Source organism: Nannospalax galili, unplaced genomic scaffold (genome assembly GCF_000622305.1).
Source record: "Nannospalax galili isolate Female #2095 unplaced genomic scaffold, S.galili_v1.0 scaffold452, whole genome shotgun sequence".
In the NCBI taxonomy this organism is placed as follows: domain Eukaryota; kingdom Metazoa; phylum Chordata; class Mammalia; order Rodentia; family Spalacidae; genus Nannospalax; species Nannospalax galili.
In genome coordinates, this window is record NW_008333659.1 from 124,918 (window position 1) to 149,830 (window position 24,913).

At 40.5% G+C, this 24,913-nt stretch overlaps 1 protein-coding gene across 1 annotated transcript in view; it reads left to right on the plus strand.

Moving 5' to 3' along the window:
- Scin (scinderin) overlaps positions 1-23,561 on the plus strand; it is a 79,974-nt gene extending 56,413 nt beyond the window's left edge. Inside the window, exons 6-16 of the mRNA XM_008828342.3 lie at positions 2,068-2,200; positions 2,645-2,733; positions 3,655-3,870; positions 5,902-6,023; positions 6,448-6,538; positions 10,039-10,209; positions 15,928-16,105; positions 16,534-16,655; positions 20,156-20,233; positions 22,088-22,148; positions 22,726-23,561. Of these exons, the coding sequence (XP_008826564.1) occupies positions 2,068-2,200; positions 2,645-2,733; positions 3,655-3,870; positions 5,902-6,023; positions 6,448-6,538; positions 10,039-10,209; positions 15,928-16,105; positions 16,534-16,655; positions 20,156-20,233; positions 22,088-22,148; positions 22,726-22,853 (1,389 nt within the window). The 3' untranslated portion in view covers positions 22,854-23,561. The remainder of the gene's footprint in view (positions 1-2,067; positions 2,201-2,644; positions 2,734-3,654; positions 3,871-5,901; positions 6,024-6,447; positions 6,539-10,038; positions 10,210-15,927; positions 16,106-16,533; positions 16,656-20,155; positions 20,234-22,087; positions 22,149-22,725) is intronic.
- The last annotated feature ends 1,352 nt before the right edge of the window (positions 23,562-24,913 follow it).

Sequence of the window (24,913 nt, forward strand, 5' to 3'; positions counted from 1 at the left end):
ATTATTTTTATTTTATGTGTATGCGTGTATTGCCTGCATGTAGGTATGTGCACCTGTGTCGTGCAATGCCCATGGAGGACAGAAGAGGCTGTCGGCTCCCCTGGAACTGGAGTTAGGGACAGTTAACTGCCATGTGGGTGCTGGGATTCGAACCCTGGTCTTCTGCAAGAACAGTGTTCTTAACTGCTGAGCCATCTTTCCAGCCGCAGACTCCATAGTTTTAAATGAATATTTGAATTATTAATTTGTGTAACATTATTTTCTTTTCATGTTGGGGAAGTGGATTCTTTTCTTCCTAGGTGGCAAATGGAGTTAGGGACAGTTAACTGCCATGTGGGTGCTGGGATTCGAACCCTGGTCTTCTGCAAGAACAGTGTTCTTAACTGCTGAGCCATCTTTCCAGCCGCAGACTCCATAGTTTTAAATGAATATTTGAATTATTAATTTGTGTAACATTATTTTCTTTTCATGTTGGGGAAGTGGATTCTTTTCTTCCTAGGTGGCAAAGGAAAATATGAGGACCACATCTGCTAAATACTGATAATTTTAACATGATCCACCTAGAAATTATTAACTAAACACTTGGTAGCTTCATTATCCTTTTTACAATTGAACAAATTTTATTTATTCCCCATTGTCAATAAAAACTCTTTTCCCTCTTGGACAGCATTAAGGATTAAATAAACATTATGAAATAGGAAAATGTTAATCTTGAATCATGGCTCCCTCTGGTGGGGCTAAAGCATATTGCTCAATCTAAGATAAAGTTTTTTTTTGCAAATAATTGGGGAGCCCAGCAAAACCGGAAGCCAAATCAACAGGGGCACTTTATATGGATCCGCTTCCCAACCCCACCCCCCACCCCATGCAAAACTCCACCACTGATTTAGGGAGGGGCCGGGATCTGTATATTTAACAAATGCACAGCTGATTACCATGCAGCCTGCAAGCTGGCCTTTGAAAACCAGTGCTTTATGATGGTACCACTTTCAATTTGTAAGATCACCTACAAATTAAAAGGAAAATAGTTTTACTCCCAAATGTGACAAAAAGTTTACTTTCATAATTTTCTCAAAATATAGTTAAATTCCAGGACTTAGGTTGACTTAAACTACATTCTTTCAATGCCCTCCTTAGCACAGTGCCTGCCATGTGATAGCACCTAAGAACTGTTGCCTAAATGATTGTTTATACGTTAGCTTTCTGTGTGCTACCTAGAGTGTAGGACCACATACTTGGAAAAGTTGTTTTAAAATTTTAGAGGAAATGATCATGGGGCTAGAAAGATGGCTCCCTGATTAAGAGTGCTTGCTGCTCTTACAGAGGACCTGAGTTGTGTTCCCAACACATAGAGCACCACACAATAGCTGTAACTCCAGCTTGAGAGGATCCGATGCCTTCTTCTGGTTCTGAGGGCACCTGAACTCACATGCACAAATCCATACAGACACACACATACAGACACACAGACACATTCACACACATACAACTGAAAATAAAATATTTTTTTAAAAAAGAAATGATCTTGGAAAGATATGACTTGTGGTGCTTAGCATCTGTGAGCATTTCAATTCACCTTATACATTGTTATTATCACCACAATTTTCTAATGTCAAAGTTTAACTTTTTTTTAACCCCTAAAGGACTTATTATTTTTTCTAAGCTCTTTAGCAAATAATTGGGCTTAGGAATGCTTTTTCTCTTTGTTTTGTGGGTTTTTGTATTTTTTGTGGGTTTTTTTTTTTTTGTTTGTTTGTTTGTTTTATGGGACAGGGTCTCCCTGTAGCACCAGCTACCCTGGAACTCACTATGTAGACCAAGCTAATGTCAATCTCACAGAGACTCACCTGTCTCTGTCTCCTGAGTGCTGGGATTAAAGCCATGCACTACCATGCCTTGCTGTCTCTTTGAAGCAGTTTCTTTGAGCTATAATATGTGTACCATAAAGCACATGTTCTTAAGGTATGCATACCAGTTACATTCTATTCACAGAGTTGTGTAACTATTGCCATAGTGGGTTTATGTTCTCTCAACATGAAATGATGGAGCTGGTGCTTTTTCTGTTAGGTTTCAGATGCAAGTGGGTCCATGAGCGTGACTCTGGTGGCTGAAGAAAACCCCTTCTCCATGGCAATGCTGCTGTCTGAAGAATGCTTCATTTTGGACCATGGTGCTGCAAAACAAATTTTCGTATGGAAAGGTAAGGGATACCATTGACATAATTGCTTATTTCAGATTTATGGACCCTTCCCTGGGAAGAAAAGGAAGCATCCTTTTTTATTCTAAAAAAGACCATACCTTTGAGATAGGGTCTGTAAATATCCCATCTAGGATGCAGCTAATATTCTTCCTCCAGCCCCATTCAGCAGGGATTATGGAGTTAAGAAAAGCATTTGGGTAGTATAAATATATAGACTGTTAAATATTGCTCATGACTGTGTTATTAAATATATTTAGCATTTTTTGTTGTGCAAGTATTTCTTAATCATACAGTATATTCCCATCCAAGTACTAAGCAGGCCCGACCCTGCTTAGCTTTCATGATCAGATGAGATTGGGCATGTTCAGGGTCTTATGGCCATAGACCGTATAGTTTATTCCCTCTCTGTAATCTTATAACTCTTTAATTTACCTTTGATTTTAGGTAAAGATGCTAATCCACAGGAGAGGAAGACAGCAATGAAGACAGCTGAGCAGTTTCTACATCAAATGAATTATTCCACCAATACCCAAGTGCGTGTGGAAGTGAATTCACTAGAAAAAATTTAAAATAGAGGGGCTATGAAATCTCCACAAGACTCATGAGAGCACAAAACTCATGAGAAATTCACTTCAAAGTAATGAATGTGTGTGTGTGTATGTGGAGTCATTCTCTACTTGCACATGTGTCATCCTGTGTCTCATGTTGTTAGTACTTTGTGTCGGGACAGTTTTGCAGAAACTGGAGATCAGACCTAGAAAGCTTGCCTACACAAAGCTCTGGGCTCCATAGGTAGTACTGCATAAAACCAAGTGTGTGGAGGTACACACCTGTAATCCAGCACAGAGGCAGGACCATCAGGAGTTCAGGGTCATTCTTAGGTATGTAGGGATCTTTGAGGCCAACCTTGGCTACACGAGATCCAGTCTCAAAAAAATTTTTTTTCGATAACCCCCATAGCTTTTAATTAAATGTAATTAATTGTTTTATTTAGCTAAAAGCACTTATCGTGGATTTCTTAGACTCTGGGTAGTACCCAGATATTTGGTCCCCTGCAGTTCAACTTAGACACTGGCTAGTTAGCACTCTTCCTTTACGAATCTCTTGCCTTCATTTACTCCCTTCATTTTTATGTCCTGGCACAGACAGCATGGTGGGGTAATTTCTTCCAGGTCACAGATCTCTCATGAACCTACGTAGACAAACTTTTTTCACTGTAGTGGTAACATGTCAAAATTTCTTCGTATCTCTATTATTCAAATTTGGTGGCGATGACTTCAGTTTTGAGAAGAAGCAGAACTGGACTATTTTAGTTGCACACTTCTAAATTTACAAGTGTAATGATAGAAATAAGGATAGTACTTTAATTTACTTTCATTATTTAATTATTTTTCCTGTTGAAGATGTTTTCCTCTATCTCTTATTTTCCCATTTACTATTATTTTAAATTTCAGATTCAGGTACTTCCAGAAGGGGGTGAAACACCAATCTTCAAACAGTTCTTTAAGGACTGGAAAGATAAAGATCAGAGTGATGGCTTTGGCAAAGTGTATGTCACAGAGAAAGTGGCTCGAATAGAGCAGATTCCATTTGATGCCTCAAAGTTGCACAGTTCTCCCCAGATGGCAGCCCAGCACAACATGGTGGATGATGGCTCTGGCACAGTGGAGGTATTTCTATATCTGTTTCTGTTTTGATTTTATCAAGCCCATTTATGTCAGTATGTGTGGGAATATAACTTTGGCAAACTCAGAAGCTTTTAAATGGTGAATTTTACTTATGAAGCTGGCTGAGACTGTATACTAATGTGTGCGAGTTGCAGCTGGAAAGCTGCTGCCTCGTCTTTGGGACCATTTTATATGAGTGTGTTGACATCCCTAGAAGGTGGTGGCTGCTGAAATCCGTTGGCTCTGTTTAAGTGGTGAGACTGTGTTGCTGACCTCTCTGCTCACCAGTAGGTGTGGCATAGGAAGGCTTCTTTCCAGTAGCCCTGTGTTGTTCCTCCTCCCTGCTCACTCTGTATTTCAAGGCAAGTGCTGTCCTGTTCCTTCTGGGCACCTAGGTGGGAGGATGTGGGTCCCAAGCAGGTTCACAGACAGTGCCTGCTGACCTCTTGCTCACTGATCACTCTTCTCCTTCATCTACAACTCCTACCTCTCCAACCTGGAGTTCCTTTAAGTTGAGGAGGTAGAATAAAAATAGCTTTACCTGTTTTTATGCCCTGTCACAGCTTTTCAATTTTATGTCTAGATCATATCTTTTGAAAACAAAATCATGCTATTGACATCTGTTGGTTACTATTATAATAGAAATAACTACAGACTGAGGCCTTCGAATAAACATGTAATTCCCACAGTTCTGGATGCTGGGAAGAGCAAAATTAAAGTTTAGATTGAATGATTCAATGCTTGGTCAGGGTCCTCTTCCTGGTTCACAGACAGCTATCTTTGTGTTGTCCTTACACAGCAGAGAAAAAACTAGAGGGCTGTCTTGGACTGGGGGAGAAGGGTATCTCCTTTTATAAGACCATTGATCCTATTCATTACGGATTGCTATATGGTTTTTTCTAGGGAGATGTGAATAAATACCTACTTACCCTGGATAGGGCATAGATAATAGACCAAAGAAATGATTCTACCCAAGGCTAGCTTGGTGAATCAGTGAGTTTATGTGAGTTACTTACAGAAGCATCGGTGACTGAAAGGCAGCTGGCTCACCAAAAACCCCACTGCAGTGTGGGTACTGACTCTTGAAGGCTGCCTCCCTGGAGCTCCCTGCACAGCTCCAAGGATCTGCGCCCAGGAGTTTCCTCTCCCTCAGCAATTATTTACTACTTAATATAATCTCTGGGAGGGGCCTCCTGAGTCTCCTAAGTTCTGTGAACTTCCTGAGTCTTGTGACCCCCCCTTTCTCCTTCTGGCAGGGAATGTTCTAGTTGGCAGGAAACAGCTACACCACAAAGATCCGTCCTTATGATCTAATTACTGCTCACAGGCCACACCACCTAACACAGTCAGATTGGGGGTAAGTTTCAACACAAATCCTTCAGGGGCCAAAAACATTCAATCCATCGAAACAATTTTATTATTTGCTCGCACTCTACCAGTTCTCATTTTGGAAAATAACAGCCTCATGCCTTAAAGCACAGGGAAGAAGAAAAAAAGTATTTTACAAATGAAAAACTTTTAGCTATAAAAAAGGAATATTTCTGAGCTGAACACTGTACTTTGCTATTCCACCAGTGCAGTGCTAGTTTCATTAGTTCATCAAGGATGTGTATATGTTGATCAACAGTCTCAGAAATACTGGTCATGGTGGTAAAAACCCACAATCATGGCACTTAGTAGGCTAAGGCAGGAGGATCATGAGTTCAAGGTCAGCCTAGGCTATATAGGCAGATCCTGCCTCTAGCAAGCTAGCAAACAAAGCTACCACCAGCAACAAAAACAATAACAAGAACAACAAAATGAAAAACAAACAAAACTACCACCAACAAAGCAGTCTCAGAACTGACCAAACAATGTGGAGGATGCAAAAGAAATAGAAGCACATAAAAGTCAAGAAATGGCCAAGTCAGTCGACTTTACTTTGATTTATAAACTGTTAGAAAATAAAACTTGTTTGATAATAAGGTAAAGCTTATGTGTAGTATTTTTAGATGAATGCATTTTGGTATTGTATGGCTATTCCATCTCCTTCAGATTTGGCGTGTAGAGAACAGTGGAAGGGTCCAGATTGACCCAAACTCCTATGGTGAGTTCTACGGCGGTGACTGCTACATCATCCTCTACACTTACCCCAGAGGACAGATTATCTACACATGGTAGGTTTGTCTCTTTCCAGGGCTCAAGTTCCACAAGGGCCAAGTTATGCCACAAATGACTATATTCAAGGAGCAGGGGGTAGAATCATCCTGTGAGTACCCCAGTGAGAGCTGAACAGCATGCTGATAATACTCAGATTATATGTGCTATGTGGATAACAGGCAGTGATAATTTAGAGGTAGACAGACATGATTACTCAACTAAGTCATAAATAGAGCTCAATTTTTTTCAAATGGAGGTAAAAATGTCCGCTGTATATAGTTCTAGAAAATAAATATGGCAATTCAGGGTTAGTACCTATAAGCCAGTAGTTTTGATCTCTCTTGTTTCTTCCCTATCTTTCACAATATTGAAAGTCTCCTTTTGAAGTGACTTCATGAGGTCTTGAATACAAGCTAGTGTAATTTACTTTCATCCCTCTAGGCAAGGAGCAAATGCCACCAGAGATGAGCTGACCACGTCCGCATTCCTGACTGTTCAGTTGGATCGGTCTCTTGGAGGACAGGCTGTACAGGTTGGTAGACTTTTACCCCCACACTCATACAAGTCCAAATTTTGCTAGCTTGATTTCTAATTAAAGTTCACTTCCCACCTTGGGGAGAGATTTTGACTCTTATATATTTTCTTTTTATTTTGAAATTTAAATATGACTGCTCATGTCATACTAGCTCTCTCAGATTCTGGAGGAGAAAAAGCAAAGAAAAGCAAAACAATAGCAACAACCACCTTTAGGATCCATCGAATGTCAATGATAGTCATTTCACATCTCCAGCTGTGGTCAAACAGTTGTGGTTAAGTACATGTGAATTTGTTATGTTACAAAGCAAAGGAGAATTAATGTTGAAGATGGAATCATGTTTGCACAACACTTGGCCTTAAATTTAGGGAGATGATCTGGGATTACTGGGTGATGCAGTGAATGCATTCACCAGGGTCCTTAAGAGTGATCCAGGCAGGAAGAGTGAGAGAGATGCAGTGTAAGGAAGACTCCATTGACAATTGGACAGCTGCTGACTTTTGAGGAGGAGCAGATCCTTAGCAGAAAAAAAAAAAAAAAAAAAAAAAAAAAAATACAGGCAACCTGTAGGAACTTGAACAGGCAAGGAACAGAAAATACCGTAGAGGTCCTAGACATAAATACAGCCCAGCCTGTCTCTAGCCTAGTAACTAACCTCTTATTGTAGATTTTAGCCTAGAGACTAAATTAAGGTAACAGGTCACTTCAGTCTTCTGACCCTCAGAGGTATAAGATGCCAAATCTCTACATGATAATTTGCTGCAGCTGCAACAGGAAATAAACAGCATATAGCAAGTACGGATGAATAATTTTAAGTTAATAGTTGTCCACGCAAAAGCATAACTCTCACATCAAAGGGGATAAGAGACAATTTATTCTGGAGCCAAATACGAGTGACCATGGCCTGGGAACATAGATTTAGGTTACTCCAAATTCCATGTTCCAGCGTGGTAACAGTTGCGTTTTTATAGAAACAAAACAAAGAAAAGTCATAAATCAAGACACTTTTCAAATACATTGGTGGATACATTCAGCAGGCAGGTCATGGCAAAGCAGGAGGTGTCCAGGGTTTCTACTATAGGTCTCAGATGCTATCTGATGACATTCTTAAGCTTTTTGATTAGTGGGACCTGGTGGTCTGCCAAGTTAATATATTTTATTAGTCACAAAAATATTAATTCAGGGCTGGGTGTGATGGCGCATGCCTTTAATCCCAGCACTTGGGGAGGCAGAGGCAGTCAGATCTCTGTGAGTTCAAGGCCAGCCTAGTCTATGTAGTGAATTCCAGGTCAGCTGAGGCTACAAGGAGACCCTGTCTCCAAAAAAAAAAAAAAAAAAAACCAATAAGAATGTAAATTCAGAAACAGAGGTAGGCAAGGTGTGGCTATTTATGGGGTTAAAGATGTCCCCAGATGGTTTGTGAACAGGCACTGGATCTGCAACACTCCAGACGCTCTACAATATGCAGAGTGCTCATCAGTTGGTTAGCCTTTCAGAAAATTCAGTCCAAGATGCAGGACTTCTTTCTGGGAACTTTCTTTCACATAGGTAAAAAAGTAGAACAATATTTTATATATTCTCATAGAAGCCCATAAGTTATGCTTCCTACTAGCAAACTGAAATCAACCTTGAAAGATGCATCGATCCTTATTTTTCCACCTATGAACCAGAATCTTGATTGAAACAAAGCCTAACACCCCAAGATGAGAGAAGTAGCAGTGAGGGGAAGAGAAGGGCAAAAGTGAGAGAGAGAGGGGAGGACAACAGGAAAGTTAAAGGACAGAAGGGACTGAAAGGGATGGGGGGAGCTGAAGAGAAGCGCTAAAGGGAGGGAGAGGTTTGAATCGGGGAGGAGAGAAATGGAGTCTATTTGGTTCTTCTGAATATGAACACATAACTTGTTGAGAATGACTGAACTCTGATTCAAAATGACAATTACAGTGGCATGTGGTGGCACATGCCTTTGATCCCTTCACTCCAGAGGCAGAGGCAGAGGCACCCTTATGAAATCAAGGCCAGCTTGGTCTACACAGGAAGTTCTAGGCCAGCTGAGGCTGCAAAGAAACCATCCCAAGAAAACAAAAGCAAAACCCCAAAACAACAAAGTGACAATCACATACACACATGAACCAGCTTCCTTGTGTGTGAGAGGGAGCAGGGAGATAATGTCTGACACATTTTGACATTTTTTTTAATTTTATTGAATTTTTGTGCATTTTTATACAATACATCTTGATCATATTTAGACCCTGTTCTAGTTTGCTGGCACTTTCTCAAGCTCCTCGGCCCTACATCTAGCTCCAGATCGCTCTCTCTGTCCATTTCTTCTCTATAGCTGGAGCTGCTTATCCTGATACCCAATTGTATCCTTGGGCCTGTTTGAGGGAAGGTGTCTCCTCCTGTGTGCTGGGAAAAGTATCTTCTAGACTGGGTTCCATTGGCATGTTTATGATGGTTCTGATTTAGCACCATGAACCATTCACAAGGGTACATCTGCTTAGCTGCCTCAAGCTTGATGCTAAGTGAGCTTAGATTCTATGAGGCATAAAAGATGTGCTGTTTTCAAACCTTTATAAATGCGTAATTTATTTTTCAAATATAATAAGTAGAGAGGTAAGTCAGATATTTTAGAACATGAAATTGGAGATGTGGAGGCTGGATTTGGTCTTCCAGCTGCTTCGTTTCCATCTTGGGATGAAGTAATAGAGGAATAAAGCAAGTAGGCCCTTTGTAAAGAAGCAGTTACCCACTTTTATAAATAGGCCTGCTGGTTGTTAATTAACGAGATGATTGGATTCTTTAGATGCACTCAACTCTATTTCCTAATTAAGTATTCCATTCATTTGAATATAATATTTTTAGCTAAGAACAGAAACCACCTACACTATTTAGTTGATCTTAAGCTGTTCCCCATCAAACAATTCAAAACCTTTGAAAGTTATACATTGTGCCTCACAAGTTCTATAGTTTACAGTATAGTAGATGATATACCCAGTTAATGAATTTTCAGGAACTAACCAGTTGAATCCTGAATTGACAATGAAATGCTATTTGTAGTTGTATCACTAGATGGCAGTAGTTCACAATAATTCTTCAAAAAATGATGTCCTACATTACTGCTGTAAACACGTTTGTGGTGTACTACCTTGACAGTATTTAAACTATTTAATCTGCCTCTCTAATCTCCTTTAGAGTTAAGCATGGGCCTTGTTCAGTGTCCCTCCCCTTATGTCGGCAATTGAAGTTTTTTCAAGGTCATGTGACATGCTGAGTCAAGTTTTCCGTCCTCCCTCCTAGCTTTCCAAGCTGTGTGACTGTAACAGAGGATGTTTCCTCACTCATTTGGATGTCTACTAATTGAAACATATCTAAGGGGTCAGTTATTTGCAGTGTTCCCCAGGCCCCATATGATTGGGTGTTGCCTCACCATTCGCGTTTGCCTGGCCTTTGGAAGCTCTTGATTGTATTTCTCTTAATCCCTTGCCCTGTGTACCCAGGTCCGTGTCTCCCAAGGCAAAGAGCCTGCTCATCTGCTGAGCTTGTTCAAAGACCAACCACTCATTATTTACAAAAATGGGACATCAAAGAAAGGAGGGCAGGCACCTGCTCCCCCTACACGCCTCTTTCAAGTCCGGAGGAACCTGGCATCTATCACCAGAATTGTGGAGGTAAGGCCATGAGTTCTGTGAACATGGTCCGGTTATGCACTTCCCAGCAGACTTGACCATCGGCAATATTAGCCTCCACACAACTGGTAAGAAAATACCCTTCACTTTGTTCACAGTGTGAACAGTGGAAGCAGAGACGTTGAATGAGAAGCAAAACTCTGGGTCTAGGCATCTCACATTTGTCAATTTACTGAACTCAAACAAAGAATTTTAGGAATTTTGTACCCAGTCAAGCTGCAAAGGCAGGAGTGTTGCAACTCTCTCTTTAAAGGTCTTTGGCAGAAGGACTGTGAGGATGGTCGGGTGCCCAAGCAAATGGGGGATGTCTGAGGAGGGCATTTGTACGGGAAAACCTGGCCACATTGGAGCAATCCATCACACCACATAATCCAGTAACTATTGAAACCCAGGTCTCTCCCATCACTTTGGAACTGACCCAGGTTCTCCCAGATCTGGAGCTGTCTCCAAACCCTTCCACTTCACCCAAGCCACTCCTCTGATCTCTGAAAACTTAGTCAATCGTGCCTGCTTCTACTGCAGCATCTCTGAGCCTCCTCCAGCACCATCTTCTCTGGTTGTTCTCTGAGGACTGATTCCCACACAGCCCTCTTCAGTGGAAATTCCTCCCAGTGCCAGCTCACTAGGGCCCCTGAATGGGGATGCCTAGGGGAGTGTCCAAGCCTCTCCGATTTCTTTCTGTCATGGTCTTCTCCTTCAGCCATCCTCTGCTGTCATCTGCCAAGGCATTGGTCCTTCCCCTTTAAACTTTTTTTAAAAATATTTTATTTATTATTCTTATTTTATGTGTATGAGTGTATTCCTGCATGTATGGGTTATACAATGCCCATGGAGGTCAGAAAAGGGTGTTGGATGCCCTGAAACTGGAGTTACAGTTGGTTGTTAGCCACTATGTGGGTGCTGGGAACTGAACGTGGGCCCTGTGTAAGAGCAGCAAGTGCTCTTAACTATTGAGCCTTCTCTCCATCCCCTCTCCTTTAATTTTTAGATGGCTTCAGCCATTGTCTCTGTCACTTTCACTCTGCCTCCCCTCTTCCAACAATCTGCATTTTCCCTTGCACTCATGAGGCCCTGCACTGGGTCTGGTGTTGAAGATAAACTCCTGAGAAAATCATCTCGTTTCCGACAGCCATCTCCTGACCTTTGGCTCCTTTACCCCAAGGTGGCCATTCCAGTAATTCTCCAACCCCAGAATGGACTCCATGAGCCCTTCTCATCCTTCATGTCTTCCTCTCTCCCCAGATTTTCAGCACCCCTTCTTCTCTACTGCAGCTAATTCAGAGTTCTCAGAGAATGTCAGTGTAATCACACAGGAATTACTGTATCTACTCTCCCAAACTTTTGCTAAGTACATCTGTACATAGATACCTTTTCCTCTGATTTATGAGATGCTTTAAAAATTTCAATTTATTATTTAAAAATAATTCTTATATTAGTAATTTACATATAAGTGATGAAGTGATTTATCAATTTATAGCAATATGTTAACCATAAATTATAGTTTCATAAAGTGATTTGTCAAACTGGTTAATAAATGCTTAAATATAGAATAAAATACATCGCTCATCTCTAAGCCCCCCCCCCCCACCGCCACACTGTGCTGGATAGTTTCAATTGTCAATTTGACACACCTTGCAAGAGGGAACCTTTTTGGGAGGAATTTCTTCTATTGAACTGGCCTATGAACTGCAAGGCATTTTCTTGGTTGTCGAGTGATATGAGAGAGCTCATCCCATTGTGGGCAGTGCCACCCCTGAGCAGGTGGGCCTGGCTTGTATAAGAAAGCAGGTTGAGCACAAACCAGAGGAGCAGGCCAGTAAGCAGCATCCTCCATGGTCTGCGCTTCAGCTCCTGGCCTAAGTTCCTGTCTTGAGTTCCTACCCTGGCTTCTCTCAATGATGAACTGTCAGCTGTAAGTCAACTAAACCTTTTGTTCCCCAAGTTACTTTTGGTCAGAGCCTTTTTATCACATCATAAGAATTCAAACAGGATACACACTCCACAACCAACTTTTGGCCATAACCCTGCCCATCCCCCAGCTTTCCTGAGGACTTTCTTCACCCCTCAGCTCTCCTGAGGACTTTCTTTGATTTCTCTCCATGCATACATTCCACCCACTTCCAATTCATCCTGGCAGCAGGTGATATCTCTTTCTCACCTCTTTCACTAACCCATCCCTATATCCTGGGTCATTTACTTTGAAACCTGGAGAGCATTTAAAAACAAACTGCCTCTTGACTTTCTCCTTGACCTGCCATTTCTCTATCCTCCTATAGAGCACAAATCCTTGGAAGAGCGGTTCTCACTCGTTCACTGTCCTTTCCATTTGAAGCCTATTCTCTCTCAAGCCTGTCCACTGCCACTCTTGCTCTGAAACAAGTGTATGGAGCTTGCCAGTGAACTGCTACAAAGCCCACTCCTCTGATCTTGTTTTATTTTTTAATTTTATTTGTTATTTTTATTGTGTAGTGTATTGCCCACATGTATGTAAGTGTGCCCATGGTGTGCCATGCTCTTGGAGACCAGAAGATGGTGCCAGATCTCCTTGACTTGGAGTTACAGACGGTTGTTAGCCACCATGTGGGTACTCAGAATTGAACCCGGGTCCTCTGTGAGAGCAGCTATGTTCTTAACTGCTGAGCTGTCTCTCCAGCCCCTGATCTTGTTTTTCTTAATCTTCTACCGGCATTTGCCACAGTCACCCTGTACTAATGTCTTCTTCCAGGAGGTAGCTATTTCACTGCACTTCCCATGAGTTGTTCCAGAAGCACTAGCAGCCCTTCTAGGGGCAGTTTTGCTGGGTTTCCCTGTTTGACCTCTAAGTACTTAAGCACTCCAGGCTGAGGTGATCTTATTTAGTCACTGTTTAAATGTCAGCATTTGTATTGATTGTATCCACAACATTCTAGAATTATCATGTGATCAGTTATAACTATTTTTTAAAATCTGGGGACTGAAGAAGTGGCTCAGCAGTTAAGAACACTTGCTCTTTCAGGGCTGGAGAGATGGCTCAGTGGTTGGGAACACTGACTGCTCTTGCAGAGGACCTGGGTTTGAGTCCCAGCACCCACATGATGGTTAATGACCATGTGTAGCTCAAGTTCCAGGGGATCTGACTCCTTCTTCTGACCTCCGCGCATAACACGGGCTCATTTACACATATGCAGGCAATACACTCATACACACAAAATTAAAAAAAGAGAACACTTGCTCTTTCAAAGGTCCAGTGTTCTGTTCCCAGTATCCATGTCAGGTGACTCACAACTGTTCTAGGGGATCAGACGCTCTCTTCTGGCCTCTATGATCACCTTCATGTGTGTGCACATTCACACCCAGAGACATACATATATCCACATGAATAATAAAATAAATGTAAGTCTGTTAAATTGATAGTAAAGTTTTTCTCTGTGAATATGCATTTGATTTTATAAGGAAGAATCAACCAGAATGTTCCATTGTTAACTCCTGGGCTCTTCTACAGTGGGCATTCTATTTATTTATTTTAAAAAAAATTCTATTTATATTTTAAATTTATTTATTTTTATTATTTAAATATAAAAATTTATTTACACGTACTCAATTCTTTTTTAACAATGTATTTTTATTGAATTTTTGTGCATTTTATACAACACATCCTAATTATATTTAGACCTCTCTCCTATCTGCATCTGCTCCAGAGCCCCCCACTGAATTTCATGCATTCTGTCATATATGTTAAGGCCTATGGAGTCAAGTTTGTGTCCCTGGATGCCCCTCTGTGTGAGTTCATCCACTGGAGCCTGGAAAACTATCTAGCGTCACTCCCTTAAAGATCAACACTCCTTTATCCAGCAGTGATTGGCTGCCAATAGTTCCCCAACTAATACTGGCATTTGTTATGAGACATCATCAGCTGAAGTCAGTGTTTTGCCCCATCTCCCTGCAGCCTCTCAAGCCATCCTCTCTCCTGCTCTGACACATCAGTCCTGATCATTTTACAAGGCTTTGTCTTCATCTCCTGGAGAGCTAATGCTTTCTAAACCTAAGGTTGTTCTTCCCTAATCTCACACTAACCTGGCCACTGACCTGTTTGTTACCTTTTCTCCATACTCCTGGATCCTTCTTCTGTATCAAAAAGGAGATATATGGATTGGAACTCTGAAGTCCTCAAGTCCAGACCTGCTGCTGGGAGCATTTTCTATTACCCCATCCGACGATTTCCTTGAACTTGGCCCGGGAGGCCTCATGCCTGCTGGGAAAGGATAGTCACAGTTCTCCCAGACTACCAACCCCCGGGGCTTATTTCTGAAACTCCAGAAATCATACCTTTTTCCTCTAGTATTTTCTATGGGGACAAGGCCCTGACAAACTGGAAAAATTCATCTCTCCATGTAGCAGTTGCCTTGATCCAGACAGTTCAGGGTGGTGGGCCAAGTAGCATTGTTCTGCACAGTGGATCACCTGTCTCCTTTTATGTTTGTTTGCTTGTTTGTTTTTGATGCAGGGTCTCCCTGTAGCCCCAGCTGGCCTGGAACTTGCTGTGTAGACCAGGCTGGCCTTGATCTCACAGAAATCTAGCTGCCTCTGCCTTTTAAGTCCTGGGATTAAAGGCGTGCACTACCATACCAGGCTGCACCCTTCTTCTCGGCACCTTCTCTCCGCATGGTCTTATGCAGGCCACACTCCTGTTTTCTTTGTCTCCTCAGTTGCTCTATCTCAGTCTGGCTTATGACTTCTTCCTGGTTTCCCTGGAATCCCACATCACACTCAGCTCCACAGTTATGCAGAAAGTCATGCACAGCTCCAGCTGTGTGTCCAGACTGGTTCTCACAGAGGCTGCCATTGGTATCACCAAACCACAGAGTCCTAGGGCCAAGCTCCATCCTAGGGTGTTCACAGTCATGGCCAGTCCTGAGACGGCTTGTGCCTTGTCCCTGCCCAAGCTTCTTCCATTGACCTCTGTGGACACAGGATCCAGAACTGCACTCAGGTAGCAGACCACAGGCAGAATCTACAGCTTCTAGTTACAAGGAAGGAGTGTACCAGGGCTGGTATTCTTCCCCATACACAGTTTTTAAAATCCGAGTTATCACTTATCTGTGTGTGAAAACAGCTTTTGTGAATCTGTAGTTATCTCTGTCCCTCAGTTGGACTCCAGTGTCTATTTTATGTTTTTAAAAATATTTTATTTATTTATTTATTTATATGTGTATGCATGTATTGCCTGCATGTAGGTAAGTGCCTCCATGTTGTGCAATGCCCAGGGAGGACAGAAGAGATTGTCAAGATACCCTGGAACTGGAGTTATAGACGTCTTAACCTCTGAGCCATCTCTCCAGACCTACTTTATGCTTTTTACATGCCCTTTGATTTTTCAACAAATGTTCTCTTTAGTGAAGGAAGAAAATTGGACATCTTTGCTTTATGTTTTCATTTGCATAAATTCTGAAAATTTTCTTTTTTTTAGGTGGGTTTTGCTGTGTAGTCAGGGCAGCTTCTTCGTGATCCTCTGCTTTAGCCCCCCCCCCCCCCGCGGCGGGGGGGGAGAGGAAAAAAAAGTGCTGGGATGATAGGTGTGAGCCACCATATCTGGCCAAACCCTTGACTATTGATTGGTGACATTGTTGGAGCTTTGTCCTACTGTCTGAGGGCAGTGGACCTGACATGGACCAGGGTGTTTACTCCAGTGATTCAAGCCTTGTATTTTCCCTCGTGCTCTAGGTTGATGTTGATGCAAATTCATTGAACTCCAATGATGCTTTTGTCCTGAAGCTGAGGCAAAACACTGGCTTCATCTGGATAGGGAAAGGTGCTAGCCAGGAGGAGGAAAAGGGAGCAGAGTATGTGGCTGACATCCTCAAATGCAAAACTGCAAGAATTCAGGAAGGTGCAGAACCAGGTGTGTGCTGTGGGGTCAAGATCACCATGGTCACAGTCAGTGTGCTTGAAAATCGACTTTGCTCAATAAAAAAATCATTTTCATCATTAGAGGGGGATAAGGATGCCACCATTAATTGTAAAAGTGTTGATTGCAGCTGTTCTATTTAAATTACTTCTTCCTTTGATTATTATTATTTGAGACAGGGTCTTACCATGTAGCCCTGACTGACCTGGAACTCCCTATATAGACCAAGGCTGGCCTCAAACTCAAAGAGGTCCTCCTTCCTCTGCTTCCCAAGTACTGGGATTAAAGGGTGCACCACCACTCCTAGCTTTAAGAAACTTCTTAATGTTAAAATTCAGAGAGGTAATATTGCCACTAATGTAAAATACTTCCAAACACACGTGCCTGAATATACATTGACTAACTCACCGTGTGTTCCACAGAGGAGTTCTGGAACTCCCTCGGAGGGAGTGGAGATTACCAGACTTCACCACTGCTAGAAACGCAGGCCGAAGATCATCCACCTAGGCTTTACGGCTGCTCCAACAAAACTGGAAAATTCATTGTAAGTGTCTTACATAGACATTTAGGAGGCATTCCATGCTGGCTCTGACACTTTACAGATTCCTAACAGCTGTGAGTTCTAGATTCCCCGCAAACTGTCCATGATAATCTTAACTCTGAACAGGGAAGTTTAAGAACAGATGATGTCATGGATGCAGAAACATCTAGAAAACTGTAAAGTAATATATAAATCAAGGTGCCCTTAAAAATAGCTACTTTATATCTGTATCAGCATTTAGTGTTGCTGTATGAACCGTGTATGGTTGGTTTTTCTAATTTAATAATTAATACTTCCTTGGTGAGCAATAATATCTAAGTGTAAATTTTACACTTTGTTTCACAGAGGAATAAAACTTTATCTATATTGACTGAATGAAAACAGCACATTAAGGAGTATTAAAATCATTGGACAAAATTACAGTGTTACATGCGTAAATTAACTGACATTGACAGGAATGCTTTATTTTATAGTCTTGTAATTCAGGAAATTAAAAGCAAAATTAGCAGACAGTATAAATGTCTTGCTCAAGTTGTAACAAAAACATAGCAGATTGGGCTGTTTATACAGTAAGCATAGCTTCTCACTCTTCTGGAGTTGGAGGGGTCTAAGATGAAGGCACATGAAGATCTACGTCTGGAAAGACCCTTCCTCCACTCCTGTGTCTTCACATGGCTCAATGACCCGAGTCTCAGTCTCTTCTGAAGACACTGCTCTTATCACTGGGTTCCATCTTCATGACCTCAACTAACCCTACTTACCTCCTTACAGCTCCCACCTTCTAATATGGTTCCATCGGAGGTTATGACTTCAATCTATGAATTTTGGGGGAATATGCAGTCTATAACAGTACAAGATTTTATACTGAACTCTAAAACTTCATCCTGGGCAACAGCTGCTAACCTCAATTTAATTAGAACACTTTGACCATCGTTGACATGCTAGACTTCTGTGTAAACAGAAAAGAGGGAAGAGTCTTTTCTCATTGGCAAATTCATTCAACACAGTGTATACAAACTTCATTTTCAACACAAAAGAAAATTTCCTGAGCACTCACTAGATATATTCATTATCAGAAATAAAATGATGAAGGAATTATGTGCAAAGTATACTTGAAGTTTTTAAGTGATTTAGCCTAAGAATTAAAGATGTAATAGTGGACAGTACAGGCTGGAGAGATGGCTCAGCAGTTGAGAACACTGGTTGCTCTTGGTAAAGATCTGGGTTTGAATCCCAGCACTCACATGCTGGCTGCACTCCAATTCCAGGGGATCTGACACCCTCTTCTGACCTCAGCAGGCACTGCATGATACAGGTGTACTTACACACATGCAGGCATAACACTCATGCACATAAAAAAATGAAATAAATAAATAAAAAATTTAAAAAAGATGTAATAGTGGATAGTGATAAATATTCATTGTTGGAACCACAGTTTGCCACATACTTTGTCAAAAATTCTTGTACTTGCTGTACTTTATAAGTTTATTATCCATAAAGTCTATTTATAATTTTGACTATTAGTAAGATATTGCATTGTGTCCAAACAATCTTCTTTTTTGGAATAAAGTTGTACACGCATATGTAATTTGTTACCAATTTTACTTGCTAATATTGCTATAAAACTGCTGTAAATTAGCCTCTTAGGAAGATGTATTTACAAAAAACAAGTACTCAGGCTTTGCTCTCAGTTGGAATTTAAAAACAATCTATTTTTTGGTGTGGTGGTGCACGTCTTTAATTTCAGCACTTGGGAGGCAGAGGCAGGTTGAGTTCCAGGACAGTTGGGGCTACAGGGAGACTCTGACTCAAAAAAAAAAAAAAAAAAAAGACCAAAAAAAAAATAAATAAAAACAATCTGTTGATCTTTGATCTTTGATGGTCATGCTTATGTAGCCTTTGTCAAAAATATACATTCCCTCTGTGTCTACTCATTTTCTTATTTGATATCTGGGCTCCTTTCACAGTATAAGGAAAAGGATTATTATTGATCTTAAAATCAGCAAGTAGATTTTAAACATGAAGACTACAAAGCAGCAGAGCTGATGGGTTCAAAGCACAGCTCTCAGAGCTGTTCTGCCTCTGTGCTATCACATACCTGGTGATACCACACGCTGGCTATGTGACTCCAGGCACCTTCCTTACACTCTCTGTTCTGTAGTTCTTTCATTTGTTAAATATGTAAAACCTCAGTGTCTACTTCACATGATTGTTGTATTAAATTAATGATTGTATATAAATGATTAGAGCAATAAACAGCAGAGAGGAAGTGATACTTAAAGTTTTTTTTTTTTTAAAAAACCATTCTATGATTGGTAAATATTCTGTAAGAAGACAATCAGGGACTGGATCAGTGGCTAAGAGCGCATAGTACTCTTGCAGAAGATCTGAGTTTATTTCCCAGCTCACAACCACCTATAACAACTCCAGGGGGCCAGAGACACTCTCTTCTGGCCTTCACAGGCTATGTGCATGCACACACACACACACACACACACACACACACAATTAAAAATAAAATAAACCTTTAGAAAACAAGACAAACCAATTTGTTCCTTTCTGAACATGATCAAGTGTTTTATGGTTTATTTTTGCTTTTGTCTGTTTGTTTAAGGATCTCAGAATCTCCTCAGAGTATAGCAAACACGTTAGAAGTCACGGCTACCTGGGGCAAGCTTGCTGCAGTCTGTGATCTGCCCGGAGGTTCTGCTCTGTACGAAGGTGGAACTTGTGCCCATTTTTTCAGTGACAGAGTAAAGAGCATTGGATGGCCCCATGCTCAGTCGCATTTACTAATATAGCATGACAGATGCTAAGGTCAGCTCTACCTGCTTGACTGCACTGAAGTCACAAGGCAGAGGGAGGGTGCAAGGAATTGAAGATCAAAGTCCAGTCTGTCAAACCTTCCCAAGAATCAGAGGAGCATTTCAGAAATCTTTAAAATCATTGAACTTTAGATAGATACATGCCTACTAGTATTTGTGTTATACTAACCCTCCCCATTAGTGGTGGCTATAGAGAACAAAATTTAACCTATTAGAAACAAAAACAATGAAATTTTGCGTATACAGTAGTTGTGCCATTTTATGAATATTATTGATTTATTAAAATGACCAGACCTATTTACTTTTACTAAAATAATATTGATTTACAAAAGAAAGATTTCATACCCAGACCATAATATCAAATGTCTTTAGAAAATAGGCAGCAAAATCTGTGAAGCCATTGTCACAGGAACTGTAAGTACAGAAGGCTGTGTTCAATTGACTGCCGTGTCCTCCCTAAAGGCATTCAGATGCTGTTTATATTAAATACTGTCCTGGTCAAACTCTATCATCTATCTCTGATACTTGATTACATAGATGAGTTTGTTACTCCAAACCAAGAAAAAATGACCAACAAAGATTTCATTGTTATCCAAAATAGTAGAAGTCATTTGTCTCTTATGTATAAGAAATTTTCTTGCTGTCCTGTCTGATCATAAAGTCCTTCAAACATTTCAGATTGAAGAGGTTCCAGGGGAATTCACCCAGGATGACTTAGCAGAGGATGACGTCATGCTACTTGATGCGTGGGAACAGGTAGAAGACATATTTTGCTCATAGCAAGAAAATGTCCTTATCGTTGGGAACTGATAAACTTGCGTTAAGAAATAGTAATTCTAATAATAAATGGGCCTGGGGACTAAGCTGTACTCAAGAGACATTTCACATATTTTGACAAAAAATAAAACTGTTGTGTAGGGCAAGTTGATTTCTTACTGTGAAAGTAATTCCACAGCTTCTACCTTTGGCTTTATAGTTTTATGCAAAGAAAATTTTAACTTTTAAAAAAGTTCCTTTATAAATTGAACTCACTCTTAATTTATTCATATACTCATTATATTAATAAGTACATGAATATATACAACACTGTGAGAGAGACCAAAATATTGAGAATTCCCTTGAATTTTGACCAAAGTTCCTAGGGAACCCATCCTGGAGGAAAGAACCAGACACAGAATATGACTGTTTTATGTATCTTAATTTAGGAGAAAATTGGTGGTGACTTGACGTCCCACATCTGATGATCTTTTAAATTTTCTGTGTAAATTAATAACTGTGAAAGGGACAAACAAATATGTTGGGAATTAAACTCTATAGAACAAGTGTGGAACACTTACCTGAATTAGGCCTAGTCTTAAAATTGGCCAGAGAACTTGTTTTCAGGTCTGTTTCTAATGGCTAAACCACTTGGTTAAATCACATCTCAGCCTCTGGTCTTCAAGTATTGTATCTGAATTGGGGATCCAGTCCTAGATTTTCCCCATACTGTATTTCGTTTATTTATAAATTATCTCTTTTATCCAAGGTACCATGCAGTCATAGTGTCTTCTGTGCCCTGTGCACCAGTATCCCAATACTTTGTGTGTGAATTAAGAACACAACCAAAACTTAATTTGCTAACAAATGATTATAAAGTGACTTAAGTACAAAATAATTAGAAGAATACTTTAGCATTAAAATACTCAACCCACACATTTGACAAAGTAAAGGATACATACTGATTACATATATGCATATTTGTATATTATATGAATTATATGGGTGAGCTTTTTTAATTTAAAAAAGTTTTAACTTTTGATATTTAATAAAGCACTGTATTAGTTACTTTTCTGTTGTTATAATCAAACACCATGACCAAAGCAACTTATAGAGGAAGAATTTATTTGGCTTATGGGGCACAGCTGCTGAGGCAGGGGAGCAAAAAGCTGAGCACTCACATCTGCAAGCAGGCAAAGGAAGTGGGAGTGTGAAACTGGAAAATGGGGCAAGGCTATGAACTCTCAAACCCCACTCACAGGGATGTGCTTCCTCTGGTAAGGCCACACCTCCTAAACCACTGCAAACAGCCCCACCAACTGGGCCAAGCATTCAAATACTTGGCGCTAGTAGGGGGGCCTCATTCAAACCACCACAAGCACTTTACCGAAGTTATATATGGCACCACACCACAAGAGAGCAGTAGACTGAAGCTGGAGATTCCTACAGGAAAGCCAGGGCCCTCCAGAAGCAAGCCCCATGTCTGGACGCAATCCTTCTGTGTTTAGATCCACAGCTGGGAAATGGAGATATGACTGCCCCAGAGGCCCCGCAGATGGATGCAAAAAATGCCAAGAATCTGTTGATTTGTGAACGCAATCTCACTTCATAAACCAGAATGCTTCATGCAAAACGCTAGAGCTTGAACTGTAGTTGGAGTGACTGGCTGTAAATGCAGGAGTCTCCCTGTGAGAGTGAGCCTTGGGAAAGGAACAGGGCTTCTGTGGGCGGGCGCTACCTTCGCCTCACTGCTGTCTGGGGTTGTTGTGGGCATGTAAGTGAAGCCCTTGCCTTCATGCTGAGTGCGAAGTCAGCACTTCCCAAACTTACAGGTATTATTGTTCCACTTTCTAGATATTTATTTGGATTGGCAAAGATGCCAATGAAGTTGAGAAAAGAGAATCGCTAAAGTCTGGTAAGCTCTCTAGGGACAGTTATGGCAGTAAGCCAGCATGATGACTGCAGGGGGCCTGGCTGCTCTTATCTCATCTTCCAAAAATACACATCAAAACCAAGAAGCAGCTTAGCTGCCTTCATCAGAACTCAAGAGCAATGGTGTCTTTTAAAACTAAAGACTTTCATAATAGAGACAAAAATGTTTTGTAACCTAATTTAGACTATTATGTCTGAAAAATTTAAATTCATGTAAATGTTTGTTTTATTATGTTAATAGTAAAACCTCCATAATCATGATAGCCTAGAATTTTTCAATCTTCTTTTTGGAAATGATGCCTCTTTAGCAGTTTTCTTTTTATTAAACAGTATCAAAATAATTGTTATAAACAGCATTCCATAAAGCTTGGAATTCTTTAGGACAATAAAACTTTGTAACTGTGTGTTTCATGGCAGATGAGAGAAATGAATGGAAACCATTCCTATTGGCTAGGTGGGGGGCAAGAAGAATTTAATTCTTTATTCTATTGTAAGAATTTTCATTGTATACGTCAGTTTAACTGAAGCTAACTGAACTTATGTCTTTGCAACTCTTTTAGCCAAAACTTACCTTGAGACAGACCCTTCTGGAAGAGATAAGAGGACACCAATTGTCATCATAAAACAGGGCCATGAACCGCCCACATTCACTGGCTGGTTCCTGGCCTGGGATTCCAGCAGGTGGTAAACTGAGTTTCATAAAATCCCTGCAAATATTTGGTCTCATTGGGGGTAGCTGCCTCATTTTGCTGTTGGGGATTTGTTTACTTTTTGTTTGCTTGACTTTAGAAAATTAGCTTTAGCCAAATGGCTATTGTTTAAATGCCTAGTATGGGCCTGAAATTATTTTTTAAAAGAAATTGTCTTATGCTACTAAGAAATTGTCTTATGCTACTATATTAAATAACCTGAAGCAAACTTTTGTTTCAGATCAATATTAGCGGCCCTGGAAAGGGACTAACACCTTTTTTATATAAAGTAAAAGACTGCTATCTAGGGGTGTTTTTGAGGAAGAGAATTTTATAATTCAGGAACCATTAGCCAAACTTGTTTTTTATGTGCTGGAGAAGAAAGTTGTAACACTTTTAAGATTCTTCTCTTTTCTGGGCATTTTCTTAAAAAGAAATGTATGTTTGCAGTAAAGTTTATGTTAAGGTAGCTCTAACAATGTCTTACTGTTCTCCTTTGCAAGTCACTGTGACTCTGATACCATTTACTCCCAAGTGTCAATTTCAAAGAGGACTGTCTTTAGTCTTTGAAATCACAGCTCTTTCATGATAAAGCAAATTGTATTCTTACCAGTTTAACTTTATATATTTGACAAGACATGCTTAATATCACAAAATATATGTATGAAAAGCTGGTTTTATCATTAAAATACATCTCTTTTTGAAAATGTTTTGTGTTGTGACACTTTATTCAAATTTGGTGAGTTAATGACTTTATTGATTTTATGGCTAAATACTTTCATGTTTAAGTAGATAATGAATGAAATATTTCTTAAATTCTTTTCATTCAGTAACAAAACAACTTTCCTGTGGTTATTATAACAGATTTTAAGCATCACAGAGTATGTATGAAACAAGGTCTGTAGACACCAGAAGTTGGGGAAAGATCTAGAAATCCAGGTAACACTGAGGCAGTCTTTGGCAGTGAAGTATTGGGTTTAGGGTAGTTGAAGGAGGAGGTCTGGTTGGGCAGATGATTTTTTTTTTTTTAATTTTTTGGTCTTTTTTGAGACAGGGTCTCCCTGTAGCCCCAGCTGGCCTGGAAGTATGTAAAACAGGCTGGCCTTGAACTCACAGAGATCCACCTGCCTCTGCCTCCCAATTGCTGGGACTAAAGGCTTGCACCACCACACCCAACAAATGATGTATTTTTATTTTATTATTTTGTTGTATGTGAGTGTTGTACTGGAAAGCTTTAGTTGTCAACTTGACATACCTGGGTTGAAGGAGCCTCAATTGAGGAATTTCCTCCATTGAACTGACCTGTGGGCATGTCTGTGGGGGCATTTTCTTGATTGTTGAGTGATGTGGGAAGGCCCAGCCCACTGTGGATGGTGCCACCCCTGGGCAGGTGGTCGTGTATTGTATCAGAAAACAGGCTGAGCATGGGCCAGGGAGCATGCCAGTAAGCAGCGTTCCTCTATGGGCTATGCTCCAGGTTCTTGCCTCCAGGTTCCTGTCTTGGGTTCCCTCAGTGATGAACTGTGACCTGGAATATGTAAGCCAAATAAACCCTTTCCTCCCCAAGTTGGTATTGGTAAGAATGTTTTGTCACAGCAATTGAAGGTACACTAGAACAAGTGTTTTGCCTGCATGTATTTTAAGTGCACCCATGCCATGCAATGACTGTGGAAGTCAGAAGAGGTTGTTGTATCCCCTGGAACAGAAGTTACAGATAGTTGTGAGCTGCTGTATGGGTGCTAAGAAACTAACCAGACCCAGGTCCTCTACAAGAGCAGTAGTGCTCTTAACCTCTGAGCCACCTCTCCAGCCCCAGGGAGACGATATTTATTTATTTATTTTGCTTTTGAAAAAAAAATTTTAATGAGCTGTTATACCTACTTAATTTTTTTAACTTTAGAAAAATTTATTGAGGAATTTTATACATGCGTATAAGGTGTTTTGATCAAATCCATGCCCAACTCCCTCTCCTCCAGCTCCTCCCATATCTCCCCATCACTTTTTTCTGACTTCGTGTACTCTTTCTTTCTTTCTTTCTTTCTTTCTTTCTTTCTTTCTT